Source organism: Aquila chrysaetos, chromosome 21 (genome assembly GCF_900496995.4).
Source record: "Aquila chrysaetos chrysaetos chromosome 21, bAquChr1.4, whole genome shotgun sequence".
Taxonomy (NCBI): Eukaryota; Metazoa; Chordata; class Aves; order Accipitriformes; family Accipitridae; genus Aquila; species Aquila chrysaetos.
The window spans coordinates 23,847,220-23,873,482 of record NC_044024.1 but is presented as its reverse complement, the minus strand read 5'-3'; the positions used below and the strand labels follow the sequence as shown (position 1 = coordinate 23,873,482).

At 46.6% G+C, this 26,263-nt stretch overlaps 1 protein-coding gene across 18 annotated transcripts in view; it reads left to right on the top strand.

The window, feature by feature from the left end:
* LOC115333532 (H(+)/Cl(-) exchange transporter 5) overlaps positions 1–26,263 on the top strand; it is a 44,766-nt gene that overhangs the window by 4,541 nt on the left and 13,962 nt on the right. For 10 of the 18 annotated variants that reach the window (XM_029996576.2, XM_029996575.2, XM_029996570.2 and 7 more), the window contains 3 exons: positions 12,261–12,410; positions 23,412–23,563; positions 25,809–25,908. In XM_029996576.2, coding sequence (XP_029852436.1) covers positions 12,278–12,410; positions 23,412–23,563; positions 25,809–25,908 — 385 coding nt within the window. In that variant the 5' untranslated portion in view covers positions 12,261–12,277. Of the gene's footprint in view, positions 1–7,339; positions 7,583–9,136; positions 9,461–9,956; positions 9,978–12,260; positions 12,411–14,734; positions 14,939–17,037; positions 17,062–18,020; positions 18,245–19,669; positions 19,832–23,411; positions 23,564–25,808; positions 25,909–26,263 lie in introns of those variants that run through there. The other 8 variants (XM_029996579.2, XM_029996567.2, XM_029996568.2 and 5 more) reach the window with 8 other exon arrangements.

Below are 26,263 nucleotides of genomic sequence, written 5' to 3'. Positions count from 1 at the left end.
GGGAGCCGCTGCCGAGGCTTGACTCCCAAAGGTGCTTCCTGAGAACCTGGCTGGAAATTAAGTAGAGGGTCAGGCTGCTGATTTCAGTGGCTGTAGCTGCTTTACTCTCTAGCCAAATTTCACTTTTCCCAAAGGGGATAAGGAAACCTCTTTGTATTTTGAGGGTGCTGGTGTCGTGGGTAGCTACAGAACATTTGGACACCGAAACGTTGCAGCTTCTGCTGTTGGAGGGTGGAAGGTGAGCTATTGAATGTGTGTCCTGATTTTGTAGGAGGCTGAACCATCTGTAGAAATTCAATGAGTCCTGAGAGCTGCTTCAATGTTGCAGTCAGCAAGTTAGCCCTGTTGTTTGTGTGCCAGCTTGTTCTAGTTCAATGCAATGGGTTTCAGACCTGTTGGACTGCAATTCGGTACTTCCAACATGCCATTTTTATCCCCCCACCTTCAGAAACTTCTGTTTGTTTTTTAAAACGTCTACTGACTGTACAAGGAAAGAGCATGTATACTTTGGATCGAATAGCCAGTCAGCCTGAGACGGTGCCTGCAAGCAGGATAAAATCCATTGCTTTGACAAAAATGTAGAAAATCAGCTACATCACGTGCACTGAGCAGCTTAGATGGGTTTCATGGGGAGGGAGATGTTGGAAAGGTAACTTGTGTGTGCGACACTCGGGGCCTAGCTGCTTCATAGCATTTGGTGTGTGCCAGTTTTAATTCTCACTGCAGTTTGGCAGCATGTCTTTGGATCATTAACGCCACCTCCCTGGGGAAGCTTAGCAGCAGTTCTTGCCAGGGCTCCGGTTCTCCTCCCGTAACCCCCTTACCATCGTGATGGGGAGGCTTTCCGGAGGCTTTTCTCACCAAGGATTTTGTGCAAATTGGGTGTTTTATGTTCTCTTTGTGCCTCAGAAAATCCCCTGTTAAGACTGTTGTAGCCTATATTTCAGTAATTTGGGTGTTTTCTACCTTGTCAAGCAAGAAGCAGAACTGCAGTCTCCCCAAAATAAGTCTTAACCAAAACCCACGTAATGCTGTTTGAATTTCAGGGTGTGCTGTGAAGTGTCTCTTAAAAACAAACAAAAAGATAAGGTACTCTGCTGGAAGAGATACAGTACTTGGCACTTAACAAAAGTATGAAATGACAGGTTTCCAGTTGACACTTGATGCAAGCTTGAAACTAAACTGGACTATAAAATATAGTTGGAAATATTTGTTGAAATCTTGCTATTGTAGCCACAATGGTCCTTATTCTTTACAAAAAAAAAAAAAAGGGAAAAAGGAAAGGAAAAGAGGAAAAAAAGTGGTGGTGTTTGAGGAGAGATGATATTTTATCAGTGGTTATTTGGCTTTTTTTTGTCTGACAGTTTTAGGCATAAACATTAGATCTGAAGGACTTCAGCTCTGTAACAGCAAATTCTTGGCCTTTTTGAATTCCAGTAAAATAACTAAATGTAACAGATATGGAAAGAATGGGATGATTGTAAGTCATGTAATCCAAAAGTGAAGATCCTCTGTGTTAGTGTTGTACAGCTAGTGGTTACGGTGTATGAATAATGTGTGACTATGAGGAGTTACATTTTTAACCTGAAAAGTGGAAATGAGTTTACAAAACACTAGTTCTGTGGCTGCAGTAACTTATTTTAGTTGCGAAGTAGAAAATTATCTGTACCTTTAATAAATTGACTTACTTTCTTTTTTGCCCTATCAGGGTAAACACGAAAGGACCAGTGTTTAAAAATGCTGCTGTCCAGCAAGTTGTTCTGCGTGGGATGTGAAACTGTCTCGTGTGTATTGTGGCGCAGGGGACCCGCGTGAGTGCCGAGTGTCTGTGGGTGTTGCTGTGAACCATGGATGAATACAGCTGCAGAGCACTGGCTGCGTGTTGTTTGGGGAGCTGTGCTGCTTGGGTGACTGTGCAGTGATATATTTTTGGGAATGGGGGAGAGAATATAAGCCTCTTGCTAGACTAGTTCTTGGGATCTGCCTGTTAGAATATCAGGAATCTCATTTAAGAAACATTACTGAGCCTTGAAGTGTGTATGGGTTTAAACAAGGCTGGCACGTATACTCTCTGTGCTTCCCTACCATAAAGTGGAAAAAGAACGCTTTATATAAAAACCACATTTGGCCAGTGCTATTGGTTTTCATGCTGCCTTGAAGACTTTTCTGTATTAAGATCTTCTTGTCTTGCATCCAAGTCATTTTTCCACTTGATTTTGGGGCGGATGTGCTGTGGCTGGTTTGATACACTGCTGCGAACTGCTGGGTGTTACACCGCGCCGGACTGAAGCTGCAGGTTGCGGGGCTGGTCCCTCTGGAGCTCGTCACGGGGAGAGGATGGAAGGAGGTCCTGCAGCCTTCGGCCGCTTGAGCGCCTTCACTGCCACATGTCTGGGAGCCCCTGACTCCTCTCTGCTTCTCGTCAGCATGAACTTCAGCTGCAGCTCCTAGAGGATAGTCTGTGGCCAACTCACCTTGGAAACTGTCATGCATGCAAGAAGAAGCCTACCTCCTTAACGAAAACGGGGCCTGTAGGGATGTTCTGCTTCTTAGAGGTCTCCTAGGGAAGAAGTTGGCTGTGAGGACAGCTTTGGTTGTGATCCAGTTTAAGACTAGAGATTTTGGCAGGAGGTGGCTTTAGAGTCTTCATCCAAGATTTTGATGTTTTCAGGATGAAAACCGTGTCAGATCTGTTCTTAATGCTGAAGTAGTCTCCATGATGAAAACCACCTGCATTTATTCTGGCTATTTCACTCTGAGTCATGTGTTAATCACACTCTTCCCATTTGCATTGGGAAGGCTGGATGAATGGAGTGACATCTGGCTGTATGTTGTTGAAGATTTGCTAACCTGAGGATGGCCTGTAAACATTTTGGAGTCATCGCTTACCAGCTACACAGGCACGTATTAGAAACAAGGCTCTAGCTCAGCTGATGCTCCTACGCAGAGCCGTGCTAGTCGACCAGTTTCACCAGCCTGGATTTCCAAAGAGGGTGGTAATGGCAGAGAAGCTGTCGGTTGTGTTTCAGTATGGAAACTGCTGTAAATAACTAAATTTAGCCTGAAAAATACAGAAAGCTTGAAAACCAGTAGCAAAACCCCCTTAACTGTCTGTTGCATGGCACAATCACAAATTGCCTGTAAATTTGGTCTTTTGCATTTTCAAGTTAGGCTGCTTTTTGTCAAAACATTAACCTGAAAAGAAGCTGGAAGCGTTTGTGAAGAAGCTCTTGGGAAGCGGTGTCTGAGCTAAGACTGTGGCTTTTTAACTGAAAGTTAAAATGGAAATTACAAAAACTTTAGGAGGAAAAAAACCAACCAAGCAAAAGCAAGGCGGTCTGACTTGCATCTTGGCACTTACTGTGTTTCTATATGATGAAGCATCTTTAAAAAAGCAGGGATTTCTGGAGAAAAGCACTGAAATGTCCATGATCCCAGTAAACATGCCAGTCAGGCTGCTTTGATCTGCACCTCTAGCAAAGCTACAATAGGGGTAATATTGTGCAAGAGGATAAAACCAAACTGTTGGAGAAAGCCAGGTGACTAAATGGCAGGTGAGTCTGGACCTGAGAGCTGTCTGAGGCTCGTGGTCACCATCACAAGATGGATACAAATCAGCATCGTTTGGTAACATGGGCAGTGATTGTGCAGGGCTTGGGCTGGCGTTGCTGTGGGTCCTCTCCCAGATCCCAGCTGGCTCATGCTAGGCATGTCTCCATGGGTTGGAAGCAGAGGTGTCTAGCCTGGGAGGAGAGATAAGCAGCACGTAACTTTGGAAACAGGAGTGGGTATTGGGAAATCCAGGATGTAGTCTGTCCCTCTAAATAGGCCAGTTATTTGAAGCATCACAGATGCTTGCTTCAGTGAAACAGGAAAAAATCAAACCCTCTGAGAAGAGCGGCGTGGCTGTTCTGAGGAACGTTAGGGTCAATCCAGCTGTGTGCATCTTCCCATGCACATCCTCAGGTGTCTGCAGGTAGGGGAGGCATGCCTTGCTCTGCATCTCCCGTACACCAGTGTACCAGCTTTTCTGTCCTTTCCTGTCTCCCACACAGCTGTTTGCTTCCAACAGCCATTACCTGTATGGACCCAGCTTGTTGGTATAGTCAACTGGAGGGAGGAAAAAAAAAAGGCATATCAACAAAAATGTTTAAATGGGAGTTTACTGCTTTAGGGGTGGGTGGGTGGTTTGAGAGCTGTGGTTGCATATCAATAATTGTCAAGAAGAAGTCCTTCTTGGCTTTAAGGAGGCAGAGCGAGGTGGCATAACATACCGAAAAGATGCTATCTGTTAGAAACGTAATCCGCTTTCAACCTGCAAGCAGTTGTAGGAAGTTGTAGGACTGCTTCTGCTTCTGAATTCCCCTTCAAAATCATCTTCAAATGACAGGGAAAGCCCTGAAGGTAAGAAAGGATCTGTGTGGGCTGGGGAGCTAACACCGCCTTGCCAGTGACTGCTTAGAAACCTGTTTACACACTGAATTTGTAGGAAATGTGAATACTGTGTACAGGTCAGTGCCCGATGTTGGTGCATTTGCTTCCCCTGGCCTGCGCCTCACTTCTGTGCACAGAAACTTGCTGCTAACTCCTCTCTGTGCAAGAGCTTTCCCTGTCGCTGTCTTGTGTCATTGTAAGAAATTTTTAATGGGAATTTGCCCCCAGCCAAAACAGGACCTGGTTTGGCAGAGATGATTTAGCAACCTAACAATTGGTAAGTCCTGTAATGCTGTAAACAGTCTTGTTTGCTGACTGTTGAATGTGACTTGGCTTTTTTTAACACAATCCCTTAAAACTGTACCCAATGTGATTAATATTGCAAAGAACTGGGGCACGCCCAGGAAGAGGGAGGGAGAAGGAGGTTTCCTGGAGAAGCCAATTGATGAAGCAGATAACTGGGAGGAAGTAACTAAGAAAATATGTTTCTAATAATGAGTTGTAATTTACTGGTGCTGCCAGTGACAGCTGAGCTGAATTTGTGTTCAGCAACGCTTCTTTTAGCTTTTGAAGGACCGACGCTGTCTTGAATGGGGCCAGCAGTGCCGTTGGTTGCATCCGTGTGCTCACCACATCGCGCTGCCGGAGTACCTCATCTCGGTCGATACCTGCTTTGAGTCGTGCCTGGGGCTATGGCTGTGGCCGTGCGAAAGCTCCCAGTGCGGTTTTAGGATGGGGAACATGAACACGGCAGTCCATTTCTGGAATTTATTTCATTTCACCAAGAAAGACTGTTTTGAGTGAACCCATGCAGTGTGAATTACCCCTACTGCTAGCCTGGACCCACAGGTACCTATCATGCAAGTAGTTCAAAACCAACAACTTCTTGCCGTTTCTGCAAGAAATAAATAAGCTTTTCCCCCATTTCATGGATGGAGACACCAAAGCAGATAATATGACTTAGCTAAAACCACAAGTTGCTTTGATGGATGGGGATACAGCCCTATGGCTGTTGGCTCCTGGTCTAAAGTCTGCCTGCCCTGCCTGCGCGACCTTGTCTCAAAATGTCTTGTTGCTTGTTGCTACCACAGGGTGCGACGGCAGGCTTCGTTGGAAAGGAAAGCACGGTGCAGGAGCGAGAGAATATCAGCTGTTTCCTTGAAGCCCTTTGTTTGTGGGGTGACTCTCGGGAGCAGATCTTCCCCAGGACTTTGACCTCCCTCTGCTCCTTTCTGTCTCTTGCCTTCTCCGCAACCCACGAGGACCATGTGCGGCAGGCAGGTGGCTGGGCCAGCTCAGACTCTGTAATAGCACTAATGACCCTGGGCACTTTGTGGATATCCTTGGCTTTTGTTCTCCCATCAGAAAGCCAGATGTTTCCAGAGTTCCCATCCCACTCTGTCTTGTTGTTCTCGCCCCCCCCCCCCAAGCACTTGGAAAGCACATTCCTACTTGATTTTCATTTAAATGTGCATGTACCCAGGGATTAGGAGCAGCAATGCACAGTGTTTATGCCTTTGATGACTGTCAAAACTTTTCTCCCAAATACCAGTTTTAGAAAGTTGTACAAGGCCTTTACCAAGGTATATGCCTTCCAAGTACTGATGGGAAAAACTAGTTGTGAATTGGTGTAGAAGTTGGGGTGGAACAACTCTGCGCTTCCTTGATTGCAGTCTGAGTAACGAGGTCTTTATCATCACAAGACACAGCACGGTCTCCTCATTGGATCTGCTAGAAATAAATAGTGATTTTTTCAGTGACTGGAACAGTTCAAAGCTGTTAAAACTTCTTGCATCGTAGGTGTTAAGTGTTTTCATGCTTATTGTGTGGAAAACACCATGAAAAAGGTCTTCAGCTGCTTGTTCTCCTCTTTCCTCCTCTTCCTCCAGGAAAACCAACACAAAATCCACCCCAATCTGTGCTCTCAAGCAAACCCAAAGTGCTTTCCTGCAGTGTACCTTATGAGTATGTTTTGATTCCCTAAAGTCTTCTGACCAGCTCTGTGTAGCTGATGTGAGCTGTGGAAATTCCTGGTAAAGCAGGAGAAATGGGCGGCTTTTTTTCTTATTTCTAGAAATCCCTTCTGTGTAAAGCATCTGCAGCAGCAAAGCATTTCTTTAATTGGTGGTGGATGATTGTGGGGGATTTTTAATCTAATAAATAAAATACTGGAACATCTTGCTTCTGGAGGTATGTTTTTCTGGCAAGTATATATGGTTCTGTTAGCAGCACTCCCAGAAACAAGGTTTTATTCAGAAGCTGAGTGTAGTTACTCACGAGCTGAGGATGAAATCAGCTGTGGTTGATGTTTGCCTCCACTCGAGTTTTCCACTGTACTCGGCTGAGTGGCATAAGCTATGTGGAATGATGAATTATTCAAGAGGAGGTGATACTAACATGGACTTAAGGACATCAGCTCTAAGTGTCTGTGTGCCTGTCAGTGCATAAGCATCTCAGGATGGCAGTGAATCCTTTAACACGCTGTATCAGCCCCATGTACAAAAGTGCTGGGCAAACCTGAAAGGTCGCAGGATTTGTACGCTGCTTTCTGGCATTACCTGGTGAAACGTGATGGTGTGTGCTACCTTGCTGGAAGGATGTCAGACCAGAGCACGGAATATCGTCTCCCTGGGGCCTGTGTGAGTACGTGTCAAGGAACAACAAAAGAACCCCAAACAAGCCCTAAAACAATTCAAGTCTTTGTGTTCGGCTTATGTTGGTAGAGTTCCCAGTTTCTCTAAAACCATCTATTGTTCCAGACCAGCGTGGCTGTACAGGCCTTGCTTAATGCAAACAGCTCGCCCGGTGTTTGTTTGCCTTTGCTCAAGCGGCCGCTGAGGACAGGGTGCTGTGTGGAGTTGTGGGCTGGAGCGGCAGACTCCCACCGGCCGGGTCAGCCTTGCCCCGGGGCCGGCAGGGCTCCGTGCCCCTGCTCCAGCCCGAGAGGGACAACTTCTCCAGTTCCCTGCTCCTGTGCTAGTGCTGGACTGGGGCAGCCCCGGACCCCCCTTGGCCATCCTAGGAAAGGAGCTGTCATCTCCTATGGGAGAGGAGGGGAACGGGAGAAGGGGACTGATGCTCGAGGATGAAGCGGTTGTCTGCTCTTTGGAGGAGAAACAGGCAGGTGGACAGCGAGAAGTGAATGTAGGTAAATAAATGCTTTATGACCGTGCACTTAAAATGCAATGGGAAAAGGCACGTTGATGATCTTAACTGAGCCGCTAAACCCTTCTGTTAAATGATTATGTGCAGTTTGTGAAACCAAGCCATTGCTAATAGCAACATGTTTGAGAACATTTCATTTTTCTCTGAAGATATTTGTGTGTCACATACTGCACCTGAAGGGGACTTAAAGGTGATGTAAAAAATCCTCTCAGTTATCAGCTCACCTGTTGTAGTTTCGTCTGTATAGAAGAGGGGACTGGTTGTAGTCACTTCAGACAGCACAGGGAATTGGAGGGAGGAATGACTTGGAAAAATAGCATCGTCTCTTCTATAAAGCAGGCGTTTACAGTCATCTCTGTTGTACCCTGCCCTTTGCCTGCAATTGCTGCCTGGCGTTGTCTTTTTGTAGGCGCTGTAGCTGAAGAAAGTGCAAGAAGCAGACGTGGAGCTCTTCTGAGATTGCCGCCTCCAACTTTGTGTGTGTGGTGGTTTGATTTTTAGCAGTTAAAGAAGAAATTACAGTTGGGGGTTTTTGGGGCGTGGTTTGGTGTTTTTTGTTTTGTGGGGGTTTTTTTGTTTTGTTTTGTTTAAGATCGGTACCTAGCCCTCTTGCAATTCACTTGAAGTCTGCACATCGAGCCTGGACCTGGCAGGGTTACATGTTTTGTGGGCTGGAATACAGCGAAATCCAGACCAGCTCACTTAGTTTACAAGCAGACTGAAGTTTCTTTGTCGTGGAGTAACCTCCTCTGCTCTGGAAGAGAAATGTTTTTGTTTTTTTTTGTTAATGACAATGTGAGTCTCTGGAGTGATAATGTTGCAGGAAAGCCTTGCTCTGCTGGCTCTCAGCCAGGTACTAGGAGTATTGACATAACGGCTAAATGATATCTTTTTCTCTCCTTTCTTCTGTTTTTTTCAGTTACAATTGGCTTTTTCAATTTTTTTTTTCTTGTTTGTGTACCTTTGGATCTGGTAATTGTGGGAAGGGATGTGCCTGACCCTGTCGGGATGGGGAGGAGGAACTGCCCCGAACTATCAAAGCTCGGCTTAGATTTGCTGATCTCTGAAAAAAGGCAGTCTTGTGATCTGAGCTTTGGTTTTTCACATGAAATAGCCGCTAGGTGGTAAGCTCGCTCCTTCCCCCGCAGCAGCAATGACTGATGAAGGCGGCTGGTCAGGATTACTCCCTGCTCCTTTTTGAGTTGTATTCTCCTGGTGCGATGTCTCTGTGGTGCTGGTGGAGCCGGAGCCGAGCCTTCCATCCGACGACGGGGATGGCGGAAAAATGCTGCGGGAACTCTTACCACCCTCTGACTTGGAAAGCATTGAACCCGTGTGCTGGAAGGGCTGCTCCGAGCCCCTACGTCGCTGGCCGGGGGCTCGGTGGAGGCAAGCGTGGTGGTGGTGGTGGCCGTGCTGGAGCTCACCGGTGCTATGGCTCGCCAGTCCCGCTCCTCTGGCTGCAGAGAGGAACGCGGTGCTGCCGCGGCGGCGCTGGGACGGGTGCTGGGGGAGCAGATTGCTGGGTGTGCTGGCGATGTCGAAGTCCGAAATGGGAAGAAGAGCCTGCAACGCGCGCAGCGTTGATCGAAAAGCGCCGCGAGGGCTGAATCTGGGGCTGGGTTCGCTCCGCAGGATGGCAGCGGGGTTGCTCCGGCTTCCTGGTGGCGAGTGCTGTCATCTGAGTCACTTCCAGGCGTCGCGGGGCCGACCCCGTCAGGTTTTGCTTCGTTGCTTCCCTTTGCTTGACTGCGATGGGTAAAACCAGGACGGACTAAAAAGGCAGAGGAGGTGAACGGGAGCAGCTGGAGGAGGATGGCTTCTCGCTCGTGCGAGCGTTGGGTGCGCCGGGAGCCGTTGGGTACGTACGGCTGCTGGGGGGGTGTCCCGGAGCGTGCCCGTGGCCTGGTGGGAAAGAAGGCGCTGTTGCCCGATGAAGTATTGCGGTAAATTAACGACATAGATAAGCATGAGAACAGTCTGTTTTGGTTTTTTTTTTTTTTTTTTTTTTTGGTGCACATGGTTTGCCTGGAAGGGCATTGCTTGCCCGTAGAGGGAGCGTTCTTGTAAGAAAAAGTGACTTAAACCTGTATCTCCAGGGACTGCTTCAGGACTTGGGAGAGAAGCCATCACTGAATTATCATTTTCTGTGTCCTTTTTGTGCTGCATGCATGCTGGGTGTTGCCTGGGCTCTGCTGCGACTGGAAGGTGGTGTGCTTGTTGGCTTGGTTTTGGTCTTTTAAGCTGTAAATGAGAGCAAACTTGGGGATGGATTGCGGGGAGCAGGAGGTGACATTGCTCCATTTTTCAAACAGGGACTTCTGTCTGCCTGTGCTGGCAACGCCGTGCCTTCTGTCAGCTGAGGGACTCAGCCTCTGGTAGGCTACGAATTTATGCTTTTTGTGCAAAGCAAATATGTGAATACAGACATATTTTAAATGTCCCCTTCCACGTATATATATACACACACACACAGAGTCTTATTGGAAAATACCTATAAAACTGTGTTATGCTGCAGACAAGCCCTGCAACACCCAAGCACAGAGTTTCTTTAGTTCATTGCTGGGGTGAGACGTGCCATCCCTGCCTCCTGGGCTGAGAGCTGGCATCCACTGTGCTCCCTGGAAGCAGCTTACCGGAGGTGCACCGCAGCGCTTTAATGAAATTTAATTATTTTTATTGCTAGCTGGCAAATAATGACTTTGAATTCCTCAGTTTCTCCTGCCTTTGGTTCTCTGTGTGTGCTGATGGAAGACGGCAGCCCGCACCATCTCTGTGCTTTCAGAGTGTGCTAAAAGCATTGCTGCTGGCAGGGCAGCATGCAGCAGCTCACGTGCCTTCCCGAACACCCAGTTCCCCTCTGACAGAGCTCAGCACTCTCTTTACTGGTGTATTCTGCACCAGTTTAATGAGTAAACAGGCCTTAAATGTTAAGTAACATTGTGTTCCACAGAGCAAGGCTCAGCAAAGAGCCCAGTGCGTCACTTCATACAATGCCAAGACTTTTTTTGTGTGGTGTGGTGGCTTTTTTTTTTTTTTTTGTAATAGGAAGTGCTTTCTGCAGAGTGTGTAATTCATACTGCTTGCAAATGCTGGCTGGCTTTCTCCTTTCCTGAAATAAGGCTGAGCTGCATATTTGGTTCCTCTATAATTCTCTTGAAAAATATGTATGTTTGCAAGAGAAAAGCGAACACGGGCTATCATCTCATTGAGATGAAGATTCCCACTTCCAGGTTGCAAGAGCTATTTTTGAGGCTGAGACCTGATTTTTTTTTTTTTTTTTTTTCAGCTTAATTTATTATTATGTTTTCAGAGCTTGTGCTTTCATAGTTTGTCTGCCATCTTAGAGAACAGCAGGAGAGACAACAGGTCTTGTGTCATGGTCTGGCACGGGCAGCTCCTTGAGATGACCAGGTCTGGTAGGAGGTCAAGGATACTTAATTAAAATTATTTATGAAGTTTAATAGCACACTTCCAGATTGCATTTTGCAGCTTCATGTGTGGGTGGTTAAGAATCATTGTTCACTTGGGTTGTTTTGATAGTTTGCCTACATCTTAGAGAAGGACAGGTAGGTGAGCTTGGCACATCTGGAGAGCATCACAGCCACATTTCTGCTGCGAGAATCCTTCCTCCCTGATGGCCTTTGCACAATGCTCTGGCAGTAAATATAAGGACACCGTGGGAGGTGAAATGGTCAAATAAAGAAAAAAAAAAGTCATTGCAAACCTGTTGAGAGCACATGCGGACATTATTTAGAAAATACATCAGCAGATGTCACTTGCCTTGTCCGACATGGTGTTGACCTGAGTAATTTTTTACCTGCTGTTAGAGTGGATTTCTAATTGCTCTGTCTGGTAGTGACCAGCAGATAGAAATTGATTCACGGTCTTTGTGGGAAATACAAAGGAGAAAAAGGAAATACCTTGAGAGGTTTTTTAGAGCAAGAACTTAGAAATATAATTGGTTTTCTATAGAGAAAAACAGTATCTGAGGCATTTGGGCTGCTCTTGTGTTTGAGATCATAGTCGGATCACCCGAGTGCAAGCCATGGCAGTGGGTGACACGGGACAGTGCACCTGAGCTATGGGCAGGTGTGATGGGGGCTGTTTCTAGTTTTTGGGGTGGTTGCTTGCAGTTTGTCGGTCTCATCGCCTTGATTAAGCCTGTCTCATGGCTGGCAGCTGGTTATTCAAAGTCCAGTTTGAGCCATTTTCCATCAGGCAGTGGACTGAGGAGTAGAGGATATGTGTGTAGGATCCCTTATTATGGAAGGATTTTCCTCTGTGGGGCTTGGCTTGGCCGTGCAAAGTTTTCTAAACTTGTCCTCTTTTAAGAACCTGGGCAGCCTAGTGCTGCTGTGTTTGTATGTCTTTCCAGTTGAGTTCAGATGCCATACTGGGACTTGATGTTTGTTTCTGGCATGGGGCAATATGAAGTCTAGTGCGAGAGCTTTGCTTGGAATTGTAAACATCCAGTTTTGTCCTGAGCAGTTGCTTGTTCTAGCCCAAATTTCAGGTGGTATCGCTGCATTTCTCCTTCACCTGGGAAGAGCAGTGCGGCCTCCTTGTCTTCAGGACAAAGTGTCAAGTGGCGTCAGTCCAGTTGGCTTAGAAAATGAGTCTTCATGCTTGTGCTCTAAAAATTTTCCCTTTGCTCCCAGGTTTGGAAGCTCTGGCCATGGATCAGAAAGGTTATCGACGGGGGAGTTTCCAGAGCAGCACTAGTGATGAAGATATGCTGGAAATAGCAGGAGCATCTCTGGACTTCTCCATGGCAGACGATGACCCGCCACTTGACAGGGAGATGGGAGGTAATACCTGTGCATCACTCTGCTTTCTGTTTTTCATAATGGCTTTTGGTAGGATTTCATGTTAATATTTTCTGTATGGGTCCCAGTGGCCTCTGACGCGGGTGGGAGTCTAGCGTTTCACAGCACCAATGTGAATAGTTTGCAGCATTCTGCACTGCACTGCATCCCTGAATAGACTTCTGCAGAACAGCCGAACGCTTGCTCACGTTCCACATTTGGCTCCCAGCATTGCTTTGTAACGGAGGCTGGTGGGAGGCGTGTGTTCTGTGCAAAGTAGAAAATCTCCTTAAAATAAATGGCAATTGCAAGAGGCGTGTGAGTGACTTTATGGTGGTCGGGAGGCACTGCTTGTCTGTCTCCAGCAACTGAGCTGCCTGATCTCAGGCTGTGTGCCTCCAGTAACCTGTCAGAGGGGAAAACTGCTCTCTTAGCCATCTGTGTCATTACTTTGCTATTAAATGTAGCATATCCTCTCCCAGTGCTTTGCTTTTAGGGCTTCTGGATAGTCCTTTCTGGAGTTTTTCTGAAATAGCTGCTGTAGGGGAGAGCTGGCCTTCCCACGAGGGAGGTGTTGTGAGTGTGATGGGCATGCGCAGGGTGACAGCGCAGAGCAGTTCCTAGGGGTTTGTGGTAAGAGCAGAGACTCTCCCTTCCCCTTCCCTTCTTCTTTACCTGTAATTTTAAAGGTTGTCTGTTGTGGAGAGAATCTCAAAATGTAACAGCATAAAGGGGTTTGGTGCTGAGCTTGCATGATGCCAGAGACGCTTGGCTTCCCCTGCCACCACTCATCTGTCCAGAGAGGGTCTGCTGCTACCTCTTCTAGTCTGAGCCTGAGGTTGTAAAATTAAAGGGGGAGAGGTAAATCTGCATGGTTTTGCTGAACTTCGGCACTAGACAAGCAAGACTTGCCTGATTTTTGTCTTCCGTGAATTATCATAAGTTAGTTTAAAAGCAAAAGTACTTAATTTTGGACAGCAGACTGCAAGTCTCCATGACTTCCCATAAACCTTCTCATCCTCTTCTTCCCCCACCCCTGTTTACTGCAGGGCAAAAATTAAAAAGAAATCCTTTTGTTTTGCTTCTCAGCTATGCGGTCTGCCATAAGGTAGTGCAAATGAAGACAGACTTCCTCAAATGTCACCTCTCAGTATCCAAAACTACCAGCTCTTTTGCTGCTGAAATCCTATAAGGAGCATGTGATTGTTTTCTTCTTGGCTTGGTCCTTCTCACTGCTTTCAGGCTCAAGTGGAGGAAGGATCATTGTGTTTTTGTAGCAGTTGCATTAACTCTTGAGTGATAAGCATTGGTTTGTGGTTAAAAAAACCTCTGTCCGTGCACAAAGGGGATGCATGCAAGATTTACATCCCAAGTGTGTTGTCTCCTGGGTTCCGTCTAATGCGAAGCAGGGTGACTGGTATGTAGGGCTTGGCTGCGGTGCAGATATCGGGCAGTGTGCTCGCTCCAACCTGACCTGGTGATGGAAGTCACCTTTAGAACTGGGCATGCCTGGGAGTCCACTTGAAAATTCCTCGCACAGAGCTTGAAATAACAACTTGTGACTGGATTTAGTTCTGAAGATCTATTAATTACTAGTATGTGCAGAATTAGGTACATTACGCGTGTTGGTAATGGAATTGTAAATTCATGTTGTCTTACCTGCTGATAAGAACTGCTTTTTCTATAGCCATTGGGGTATCAACTGAAGTTAAACATGTGCTCATGTTTAATATTTAGAGAGAAGGAGCTGAATTCTTTAACTTCTTGTAAGGAAACTATTATTCTATAGAGCTTAGAAGCAGTGGTGGGTAAATCCAGCTGAGTTTAGTTTTGCTGCTGGCCTGAAAGAGCACACATTTTTTTCCCTCCTTGCTTAAATAGGCTTTTCCCATCTCCGCTCAGGGCATTTGAAGGACTGTGGCTACTTCTATGAAAAAAGCGAGGGTCCGCCCTGCTGGCACATGCAGCTTGGAGTGATGGTGGTAGCAGCACTTTGGGGGGCTGCCTTAAACCTGGTGGCAGAGAGGAACGGTTCCCCTGAAAGAGGGTCTCTCTGTTGGCACGATGCTTAAGTCTGCGGGGGGGGGTGTCACAGAAGTGAAAGAGGAAATTTAAAAGTGGAAGGAGTTGCTTGCCGAAATACTGGTTTCAGTTCACTCTACAAATATCCCCTACTGACTTCAGGAAATGTTTGCTGGCAAATGTTTGGATGCCGGGCGTGCAACCTGAAGATGTGGTGGCACAGGCTTGACTGGAGCTGGAGAAGTGGTAACTGAGGTTCTCCCATGGTAGAGTTGGCTGCAAACCTCTGGCTGGGACCTGCTGCTTTTGCTGTCTGGTGTGTTGTCGGATGGGGGTGAGTTAGTGACACAGTTTGGAACCAGAACCCAGCCCTCTCGTACCACCTTCTCCGAGACTGTCAAACTCTCCTGCGAGTGGTGGCATCTCAAGTTGAAAACAGCCACAACTGGAGATTATAGATCCTGTCAAGTGACCAGAGGAGGAAGCATCACCTGCTGCTTGGTAGATTTGTAAATCTGGAGTGCATTTGGCAGCTGGCGCTCCTCCGTGCTTTCCTTATGAGCCCTTGACTAATAAGCAACAGGACTTTTGTACTGTGTCAGGTCCCTGATGGGAATCGGCAGCCTTGCCTGCTGCCTGGAACACAGGATGCTTGTGTCGAAAAATACCTTCGTGTAGGATCTAGACTGACTATGAAACTTTGTTCCTAACTGGTATTTGCAAGAATGCACCTGCTTCCCAAAGGCTGGAGCTCTCCAAGAGCTTGAGCCAAAACATAGATATTCTGAGTGCTTCAGGCTTGTTTCAGTCAAAATGATTTAAAATGGACTACAGTGGCTTTTCACAGCTGCTACTGTGCTGTTTCTGTTATTGAAAACTCACTGAGAGTAGCACATTCTCTCACTCTTGTCTTCTCCGGTTTGTCCTTCTAGTCTTGGTACTAAGGTAATGGTGTTACACCAGGCAGCAAGTGAATCTTAGTAGTGCTTTCTCAAAATTGTTTTCAAAGCACAGATTGTAATCTTGGCCAAAGGGTTTATGGGGTGGCACAGTCTATTTAAGGATACAGTTGTGCTTCCCAGAAGTTGTTTCATCTTACTGGCATCACCTCCCGTCTCTGCCACAGTAAAGGTGACCAGAACTACATGTGATGTTCAAAGTGCATTTATACAGCAGGAAATCTTTTCTGCTTCTTAGTTTAAGGGATTTTTAAAAAAAGCTATTTCCTTGTGGACTGTTCTCAAGTATTGAGCAATGACTTGCAGAGCATTATCCGCAGACACTTGAATTTTTAAGTCGGACTTAGTGCATGACATTGTTTACAGTTGTCTTTTCCCCCTCCCTGTATGCCTTGCTTTGTGGGCGTTGAGTTTCTTCTGCTCTCTTGTAGTCCAGCTGTAGTCCTTCAAAGCCAGCCGAAAAGATGCTGGTTACCCAGCACAAGTTACAGTAAGTGTAAGCACCACTTTTCCAGACCACTTACAAATACATTGAATAGTCCAGTACAAGCAGAAATGAATGGCATTCCACTGTTGCCTTCCTCCCGTTTCGAAAACATAGGAATTTATGCCTTTAACATCCTGTGTCCTCAGCCAGTTGCTTTTCTGTGAGAAAAATCCGTACTCCCCAAGAGCTTAATTTGCTTAAGACCTTCTATAGAAAATTCTGTCCAAAGCTTCACTGATACCCAAGTACATGGTCAGTTAGATTATATCTGATACCTGCAGTCCTGTTGATTATTTTTTTTTTTTTTGAGAAATATAAGATTTACGAGGCCTGATTCCTGTAGCAAAATCTGTTGGCACAGCTGCCTTACCAAGTAATATCTCACAGATGAGGGGTTGCTTCTGTAAAGTGGGTTTGTTATGAAGGTAAGTTGTACTGATTTCTAATTCCTTGATATCCCTTTCCAAAACTATTAAAATGCAAATGGTTTCCTCTGAATAGGTTAAATTAGTTCTGGTTGGATGTATAAGATAGGCATCTTATTTTGTGCTTTTCTTTAGTGGCCCTTCACTCATTGCAGTGGTGAGGCAGACACTGTGCTTGGGAGGAATGAGATGTAATGCCTGGGCATTATGGTAGTCTCTCAGTGTGCTTTAAATTGTAGGGAGCAAAGGCAGGGCTGTGTTCCCCACTTCTTTCAGAGGAAAACTTAATGTTTCAGTGGCTGGAAGGGCTCCTTTTTGTTGTAGAATTTAAGAAGGTTTTTTCTCTCTGAGCTCTAAGGGCAAGAATTGAGAATTGCAATAGCAACACATAACCCTGCTGCAGTTTTGGGTGTTATTGAAGCTTGGTTTCATATGGATTTTTGTTTTTATCCACTAGCCCTGTCCTTGTCTACGCTCTCCAGACATACTTCCTCTGTGCAATGGGAAGTGGAGGCAGGTGGTGTAGCTGGCTGCTGCTCTCAGAAGGATTAAATATCTTTGCTTGGTTTGCTAGCCAGGGGATTTCACTCAACTGCTGCACCTGTGACAGGTTAGACTAATTGACCCACCCATTAGAAGTGCTAAAGGGCCAACCTCTGAGAATGAGATATCTCCCCTGGCTTTTTATTTCAGCCGCCTTCCTCCTTGACCTCCAGACAGAAACCCAGGGTTGTCAGAGCAGCCTCCAGCCAACATATCAGGTGAGACCAAAGTCAACAATTGCTAGGGTGTAGTGTTTCAGACTTGCCAGACAATGTTTAAATGACAAGCTATCGCTAGCAAATTGGAGACAGAAGAACTTAATCACCAGCCCCTTTGAGCTGTTATGTACATTGAATGGCAAGATAAAGAGTGCTCGTGGGGCCCCAGAGGGGTTGGGGAAGGCACTCTGAAGTATTGCCTATGCAGAGAGGACAAAAGAAAAAATCAGTGCCTGCCTGCCTCCTGGAACCACAGGGAGCAAAGAGCATTGCTACTAGCTATTTAGCAAGCAAAATGTCAGCTAGGTGGGAGAAGAAAGGGTTTTTGCTGTACGTCTGTGACTGACCTACCAACGTCAGGAAACTCCATTGATAAATACGTGTTTTCCTGTGCTGAAGCTTGACTTGGTCCACACCTTTGAAAACGTGCGGGTGCAGAGCAGGTTCTGTCCCAGGCTGGCGTGCCAGGAGCATCACCGGTCTGACGTGGTGGACTGGGTGCTGGTGTCTGGGGCGTCCCTCCGCAGACAGGCTGCGGGTGAGGTGGTTAAGTGCTGGGTTTGCCAGATCTTTGGGGTCGGACTGTCGGGGTGAAGGGGATCTGGAGGTCTCAGTGCACAGCTTTAACCTGCCTGACTTCTAGTGCTTATGAGGGCAAACAGCATCAGCGACGAGCTATTCTCCATCTTAAAGCCCTTGCGCAGTCAGCTTCAGCTGTCTGCAATACCGAGTCTGTGCAGCACAGCAAACGGGTAGATTTTAGTCCCGGGGAATACGTTCTGCCAGATAAAATGTCCCGAGTGCTGCCTGAGCGGCTCCGCTCGCAGCTTCAGAGTGCAGGCTCCGTTCCGGGCATGCCGGGAGTCGCGGTCCCTGGATGTAGCCAGCTTCCTCTGTCCTTGCCTGCCTGCGAGCGTGAACCTCTGCCCGTGCCGCTCAAATCCTGCCCCTTCCAGCGAGGTGCAAGGGCTGGCTCATGTGACGGCCGCCGGTGACGACACGCCAGGCGTGCAGGGAGGGCCCAGCGCTGCTGCGGGCTCGTCTTTGGCCAAGTCCGGAGGAAAAGGATGCAGCAAGTGCCGCTGTAAGACGAAAGAACGCCCGCCGTCCCTCGACCAGCGCGGCCATGGGACGGACGGGCTCCCAAAGGTGCTCCCGTGGGAAGAGGAGTGGCTGAGCGAGGGTGAGGAGGCACCTTCCCGGGAGGAAGAGGGGACGTGAGCCAAGGGGGAACGCGTCTGCCTGCGGGTGCAGGTTGCGGAGGCTGCGGGGCAGCCGGCTGCTGGCGGCGGCTGCGAGGGTGCTCCCGCTCCTCTGCTGGGATGAAGGGGTGGTTGGGCAGGGTGAGCAGCCGGGGTGGTCTGTCGGATTTCTGCTGTGTAATGGTTGGTTGTTTACTGCCGGTCTCCCTTTTGTCTGCAAAACCCTTTCTTTTTCCAGATTTCCTAGAGCAAGTGAAGCAGTGCGGAGGCAGACCTCTCCCGGGTACTGCTGCTGTCATCTTGCTGTGCTGGCAGGACAATTAATAAAGCCCTGTGGGTTTGCTGTATTGCAAATGACAGATGCCTGTAACTTTAACAAGCACTGCCTTTTTTTTTTTTTTTTTTTTTTTTTTTTAAGCCAGGCAGACTCTCTAAAGTGGAGCATTAACCCATCTTGGGGAGAAGAGGTCATCAAAACGCTAATAAATCTGTGTTTAAAAAATGAAATGTACTTCTCTAACAGGGTTGCATTTAACTTGCTGTCCCTAGGCATTAAATACTGATTTAGAGATCTGTACATTAGGTACTGGGGAGACCTGTGCAATCATCTTGATTGTGTTTTGGCAAGGCATTACTGAGCTCATTTTCTTCCTTTATTCCTATCTGGTTATCCTAGGATCCTTGATTTGCAACAAGCCGTGGCAGGAAATATGATCTTGATAAATATTTATGGCTGTCAGCCATTTTATAGTTGGGTATTACTCCTGGAAAAAATATAAGGACATTTTCTCATTATCTTCTGTCAGATGGACAGCTTATCCACTTACACGGCTGTGAAATTGCTGTGTATGGCTGGAGACCTTGTGGTTCTGCTTTTGTAATACAAACCCTGCTGCTTTGGGGATGGCAGGCTGTGCTGAATGGGGTCAGTGCCTGGAGAGCAGGATCAGTCTCCAAACTGCACCTGGCTGGTCTTGAGTATGCAAGTCAGGTCAGACTGTCCCTTCTGCAGTTGGCTTCATCGCAAGATCCCCTGTGCAGCTGCCAGTTATGGTATGGATGGGGTCATGGGGCTGGTACCTGTGGGACTTTCAGTGCTGTATATCAGGGTATTGCTAAGGATGCGATGACTTGCAGCCCCTCTTGCGTTGAGGGGCAGTGCTGTGTGCTGACTTTGTGCCCTCGGGGTCTTGTTCATGTTGCTCTGTGGCAGCTCTGAGCTGGGAGAGTGTTCCCAGGACAGCTAAAAGTCGCTGGTCTGGGCAGTTATTCCAGAAGAGTGAGCAAGGAATTACCCTGATCTCATCTTCTTGCACAAAATGCTTCTCAAAGTAGTCTGTTAGCTAGGTTTAACACTGCTTTATTAATACTTTTTTTTTAGGACAACTGTATCTTTTTATCTTTAGGAAAGATTGCGGTAGGTGTGCCAAAATAAAATTGAACAGACAGTGAAAACCTGCTGCCTGCAGCATGGAGAGAGAAAGTGTCGTTGCACTTTTCTAGAAGAGTTGGGCATTCCTGTAGAAACAAAAGCAAACTCTTCTGGCTGGGCTGCTTGGCTTTGAGAGGTGAGTGTGCAGGAGACAGCTGTTCATCTTCTGTTTCTCAAGGTAGACTCAGTGTTGTTTTCTGCATCTCTGGGCTTGGTAGAAACCCATCACCCACACTTAGCAAAGCCTCAAAGACACCCCCCCACCAGAGCCACCTCATTACTTATATCTGGACCCGCTGTAAAAGTGATGTGGCCATGGTGGTTCCCCTGTCTGGGGGACAGAGCTAAAACGAATGCCTGGATGGATGCTGGCTTTCCATAATGCTGTTACCAACAGTCAGTAACCACCCCTCCAACCCCAAATTTATGGTTCAGCTTTTCCAGAAGAGCAGCTGCTATCTAAGCAAGAATGTTAAAAGTCCACTGTAACGTGAGGGGGGATCCTGGAAATGAGAATTGGACCCAGGTGAGCAAGCTGGTGACCGTGGTGAGAACGTCTGGTCTGCCACGGAGTGGCCCAGATGGGCGTTGGGATGTTGTGCAGTCTGGGAGGTAGCGGCATGCTCGCAGCCCAGTGCCACCATCAAGCTGACGTGCTGGATCAACCCCTGGCTTGTCTCCCTGGTTCATTGTTCTGCTGCAGTCACGGTCTCCATGTCTGTGGCCTTTGCTGTGAAGATCTGCAGCTCTGAACTCTAGGTGTGACTTGTTTGAGCTGTGGTTGGCTGGGATGATGCCTCGTCTTGTCCCCTATATCAAATAACTTCTTCAGAGGGGGTTCATTGCCTTGAGAGGCTGTGGGGCAGCACTCACGCAGATGGCTTTATACAAGTAAGCAGGCTTGCAGGAGGAGTTGCAGGTATCTCAGCACTTTGCATGCTGAACCTGGTTGTCTGTTGTTATTAGGATGAGTTATTCAAGGAGGTTTTGGTCCATCAGATTTGTAGAACAGCACTTGGGATTTCCGGTGGGGATATTTGAATGGGGAATTCTCTGAAAGCATTGACACCAGTTTGTGTATTTCCAAGCTGTTGGCCTCATAAGTGCAAAACCTGTTAAAAACAGAGTAATTCCTCGAGGCTTTCGGCAACTGTGCCCCATTTTCTTTACAGTGCAAGTTGGGCAGGTGGGGCTCGCAATCTGTACACTCACCACTTTCTGTACATTCATCAGTTGGAATGATCTCTGGAGAACTTCAGTTAACCTTTTTTTTGTCCCAAATGAAGCAAAGAGCCTTTTTTAAGAGGGTTATTTTGTGGTGGTTGTCAGTTATGCTACATGACTCATCTTGTTTTCCTGCAGCTTCTTCTCTGTTAAGAGGCAGCTGTGCCAATCCGGGAAATGGGCTTGGGAAGACATCATAGGTCTCTTTTCCCCTCTCTTGCTTTTAGGTGACAGAGTAGAGAGCAATTGTATGAATTCCTTACTTCTCCCCATTTGAAGGTATCTTTGCCCCGGTGGTATCTGCACCTAAATATCCTAAATGAAATATTAAATGTTATCCTTCTGTATGGGAGTTTTAATACTCCTCTACCACCTTTTCAGTTTTGACCGGATTTGGGGTTTTGTGTCCTTTTTTTTTTTTTTTTTTTTTTCCTTTTTTTCTTCTGGATGACTGTAAATGCTTAGTGTCTTACAGAACTGTTTTTAGACTTACTCTCCTGCCCAGGTCTGAAAAACCAGCCTCCCTACCTGTGTCTCCATGTGTACACCCTTGGAAGCTCTTTGTAGCAGCATATTGCTGGAGGAAGAACATGCATGGTTTATGTTCTACTAGTATGGATTACTAGGATTATGTGGACTCACGCTTGCTCTGTGGAGCATACAGGGTATAAGTGGCTTTGGTGTGCTGTGGATTGCCCAGTGAATGATTTGTGATTATTTAAGGCTGGGGTTCTCAGCTCAGGTGAGAAATGGGCTACTGAGGACTTCAGTCTCTTACTGTCTTCTCATTTATTTTCTGTACTCTGCTTCCCTTTAGTTTGCTGCTGGCTGGCAACCACTTACTAGGATTGCTCAGTGTGCATGTTAGCTGGCTGGCAGCACCTTATTCTTCTTTTCTGACCAGCAATATTTATTGACAAGGCTTTTTTAAAAAGTCTTCAGAGCTAGGATGTTAGGGAGTTCATCTGTGCAACTCCCTCCTGCTTTACAGCTTGTTGCATAGCTCTGTTCTCTGCCCCCTCCAAATGCAGAGTGCAATGACTGTGTCTCGCTGGTGTGCTATTTTCCTGGACACAGAAGGTAGAGGCAGGCTGTACGTGCAAAAGGAGGGGTTATCAGTTGCATCCTTCCCTCCTTCACATGCATCGGTTGCGTCCTTTCCTCCTCCTCCATTTCTTAAACAGAAAGGTTGTGCACAGCAGGTAGTCTTGTAGGTCGCTGCTGGCTTCTTGTAGGGGCACCAAAGTGAAATAGTGGTGACCAAGCCTGCCGAAGATGCCTGTGTAGCTTGGCGGGTATCAGACAAATCCAGAATGTGCATTTGTAATCAGCTGGGCTCAATGTAGAAAACTGACTGTTTTGTCTCCAATTTGCTTATAACAGAAAAGGTGTTCTTCACCTGAGCTTGGTTTGGATCTCAGCTCTGTCAGCGTGGGAAGGCTGCTGTGCAGAACTGCTCAAGTCCTGCAAATGGGACAACAGTAATCCACTGGATCTGACCTGTTTTCTACGCTGGGGTCCAGCACTAGGGAGGTTGGACTAGATGATCTTTAAAAGTCCCTTCCAACCTAAACTGTTCAAAAATTCTACAATTAATGGATTTATTTTCTTGGCAGAGGATGGCAGAACTGGGGGGAATGGCACTTCAGAGGCTTTGCTTGGGAGCATGGCCTGTATGTTGTCTTCAGATGGACCTGGCCAACCCTTGTCATGCTGTAGATTTATAGTTTTCTGTAGGCCCTTGCGCTACCCTGCCCCACACCCTTGGTCTGTGCTCCTAACTGTGAAGAGACTTATCTTGTGACCAAAATTTTGGGAACATATGTCCACACTCAGCATCATTTTCCATGGGCTGGAGCAGGTTAGACAGAAGGTCGAGTGGTTTGGCCAAGTTTGTTTCACCTGAAGGGAGGCTGCGAGCCCCAATTTGGTATCTTCCCAAGCTCCCATTTGGTATCACTTTCTGCTTTTCAGGCTCTTCTGGCCCCCCTGCCGGCAATGGGGGGGGTCGGATGCTTTGCTTTCTCCCTGTTCCCCTCCATAGCCCTCCTGCCCGTCCTGCTTTCATCTTCACTAGATCCACCTGGCACTCCCTTCAGCCCTGCTGGGGGTCTCGAATATTCACCTTCTCCTCTCCCCTCTGCTTTCCTCAAATGGCAAAATATCGTCACGGCAAGTCCTGGATTTAGGGAAAAGTTAACATCTATATGCAAGTGGTGATTTACTTTGGTTGCTGAACAGTCATTTCCAGGAATGACCCCATCTCTATGTGAACTGCTGGAGCTGGGGAAGGATGTACCTGTGCTGCCCAGGTCATCCCTGGGAGGCTTGCTTGGGGTATTTAGCTCAAGTAACAGCTTGTTAGCTCTTTGCTTCCACTGAAATTTGTAGTTTTCCCCCTAAGTTAGTGTTTTGGTGATGGGGGGCGGGGGGTGGTGTTTCTAAAAAGGGGGAGAACTAAGAAATGCCCAATTTCCCCCCTTTCCCACCAGGATTTTCCTCATATAATGGAGGAGGGATGAACGGCACAAGCACAATGATGGATTTCCTGGAGGAACCTCTTCCTGGTGTGGGCACCTATGAAGATTTTAACACTATAGATTGGGTGCGAGAGAAGTCCAGGGACCGGGACAGGCACAGAGAGGTAAGATTTCTTACTACTCCTTGCTGGCACTGAAGGCAGAATAATTAACTGGCTAGAGCTAATCTTAGTTCTGATTGCCAGACTAGGGATGCACTTAACTAGAGAGACACCTGGGGTGGAGGTATTGCCCTTAGGATGGGAACTGATGCAGAGTCTTTAGTCTGAGGAAAACGAACACTGAATTGAACGTGTTGCAGTTTATCAATTGCTACTTCTCTTCTGAAGGCATTTATTTATTTAAAAAGCTTTAGTGGATTTCTGATACATATCTTAAATGCCTTAATGGCACATTTTCTTAGGCCATGTTAAACTTGCTTGAGACTGATGCATAGCAAAATCTGCAGTCCTACTCCTGGAAGGTGCATGCATGATTTGGAAGAATTACATCACTGTTGCATGGTTTATAACAGAAGAATCTAAGCACCCATGATCCTGTTTATCGATAAAGAAACAGGCTATTTTTCTGCTCATGCGATTGCACTTGTGAATAATGCTCTCTCTGTTGGAATTTTTTGGTGCTGCATGTTTGAAAAAAATAAGTGCAATTCCTTCAGAATTCATTCCCAGGACTTCACCACTCTGCAATTAAAGGAATCTGCTTAGAAAGCAAGGGATGCTTTAAATAAAGTACCAATGTCCCCAGCATGCTCCTGATTAATGAGAAATCCTTGCTGGCAGAACTCTTGTAGGGTGATGACTGAACTCAACTTGTCTATTTGCTTGCCAAAATATTCTTTAATTTCTTTTGTTTCCTGAGCCTCAGAAAACAAGTTGTGTCTTAATAACAGTGCACAAACTGAATGCAGTCCACACTCAGTGTGTGAGTACGTACAATACAACATAATGCCCAAACTTGAGCCAGTACAGACCTAATTAAGGAGCTCCATGCCCCCACTACCTCGTGCCCAAAAAACTGTTCCCATCTATGCATTAAGAGTACAAACTCAAAAGACTTCTCACACGTATGCCTGCATGCACAGATGCATGTATAGAAAGACGATGCCCATCAGCGTGGAACAGGATGATCTATTTCCGATCTGCAGAGATGCTTGTATAAAAAGACAGCTTCTGTCTTTATTGAAAGAAGTTGAAATCAGGTCAAGGCAGAAGTTACTGCTGGCCAAAGAGGTGTAGGGTTGGTCCAATGAAAAGAAATAGAAAGGAAATAGTTTTGGCACCCACCCCAACCCCTGCCTTGATTCAGTAGCAGTTCTACTCATGGTCAGTGCGGCATTTGAAAGACAAAAATCCAGAGAAAAAAACAAATGATGCTCATTCAGGCAGAAAGGATTCTTACTTTATTTATTCCTCATTTAGTGAGTATTAGTTCTTTGCATCAATGTGCCTTTTTATCTGGGAATAATAGTGGTGTACTGGAATGTTTCCCTTGGGAGAGGCAGCTGGGGTAATTGGGGCACACAATAGCTGTTCTGTCACCCTGTTGTCTGCCTGTCAAGACCAGTGAGACTGACAGGCTTCAGCCGTCCCTGCTAGATGCAGGCAGACCGGGGCCAGAGCCTGTGAGGAGCTCACTCTTCTGTGGCATCTTGGATGGGTCTGAGTCCCACTTTCCAGTGCCACCAGCACAGCCTGGTTCCCAGCCTGACCATTCTTCTGTGTTGGTATTAAACCTGCGACCTCCCTCATGCTCCTGCTGAGCAGCGCTTGGCAGAGTCTCCTCTGCTCAAAGCAACATCTAGTTTGTATTGCAGACAGGGCAGTAGCTGGAGACTATGAAATGGTGGTGACAGCTTCTGTTCGCTCTCACAGTTGGTGGGTATCAATACCCACGAGGCACTATTGATAAATTGCTGAGGGCAAAGTGCTTGAACAGTTTCTTCAGTGTTCAGATTTGCTTGTGGCATCAGGATATTGGTAACTTGCTACTACTAACAAGTAATGGCTTTAAAAGATTAAGGGATGAATTTTGTCTTGTTTTTATGCAGAAGACACCTAGGAGGAAAGTGTTACTTGAATATTTTTAGTTTTGCTGGGAAAAATGGAAGTATCCTTGATCTGTTCTTGTACATCTCCTAACCAGAGCTGCATTTACTGTACCAGCTGTAAGAGCAGCCACTGGCTGATACTTTTTCTCTCGCCCCTTAGAGCAGAATATATCATGGTAGCTGTTGTTTTGAATGTTAGGGGCTAATCTTCCACTAACAACGTAGTTTTTAGAGTGTTTACATCAAAGTATATCAGTGTCTTAATGGATTGTTGTTTCTTTTTGAAAAAACTTTTCTAGATCACCAGTAGAAGTAAGGAGTCCACCTGGGCACTGATACACAGCGTGAGCGATGCCTTTTCTGGCTGGTTGTTGATGCTTCTCATTGGGTTGTTGGCAGGTAAGAGCAAACCTTAATTTAAAATTAAGTCCTGGTTCTACACTGCAGCATCAGTATTGATTCCTCCCACAAACCCTGGCAGGTCGCTGGAGCAGGAGACTTTGTCCCTGGAGCGAGGGTCGTGTGAGGGGCTGGACTGATATTGATGGCTCTGCCGCTGCTTTGCAATTTACAGAGAATTATTTTTAAATGCTTTGAGGCCCTGTTTGTGTAAATACCCAGATACAGAACTGAGAGTGAAAGCTGTCCTGGACACTGCTGCTGGTTGAGAGCTCTGAAATAAAAAAAAAATAAAATCATCAAAGCAGAGCTGATCAAAATGCTGGGTCAGGGGAGAGTGTCATGCTCTGCATCA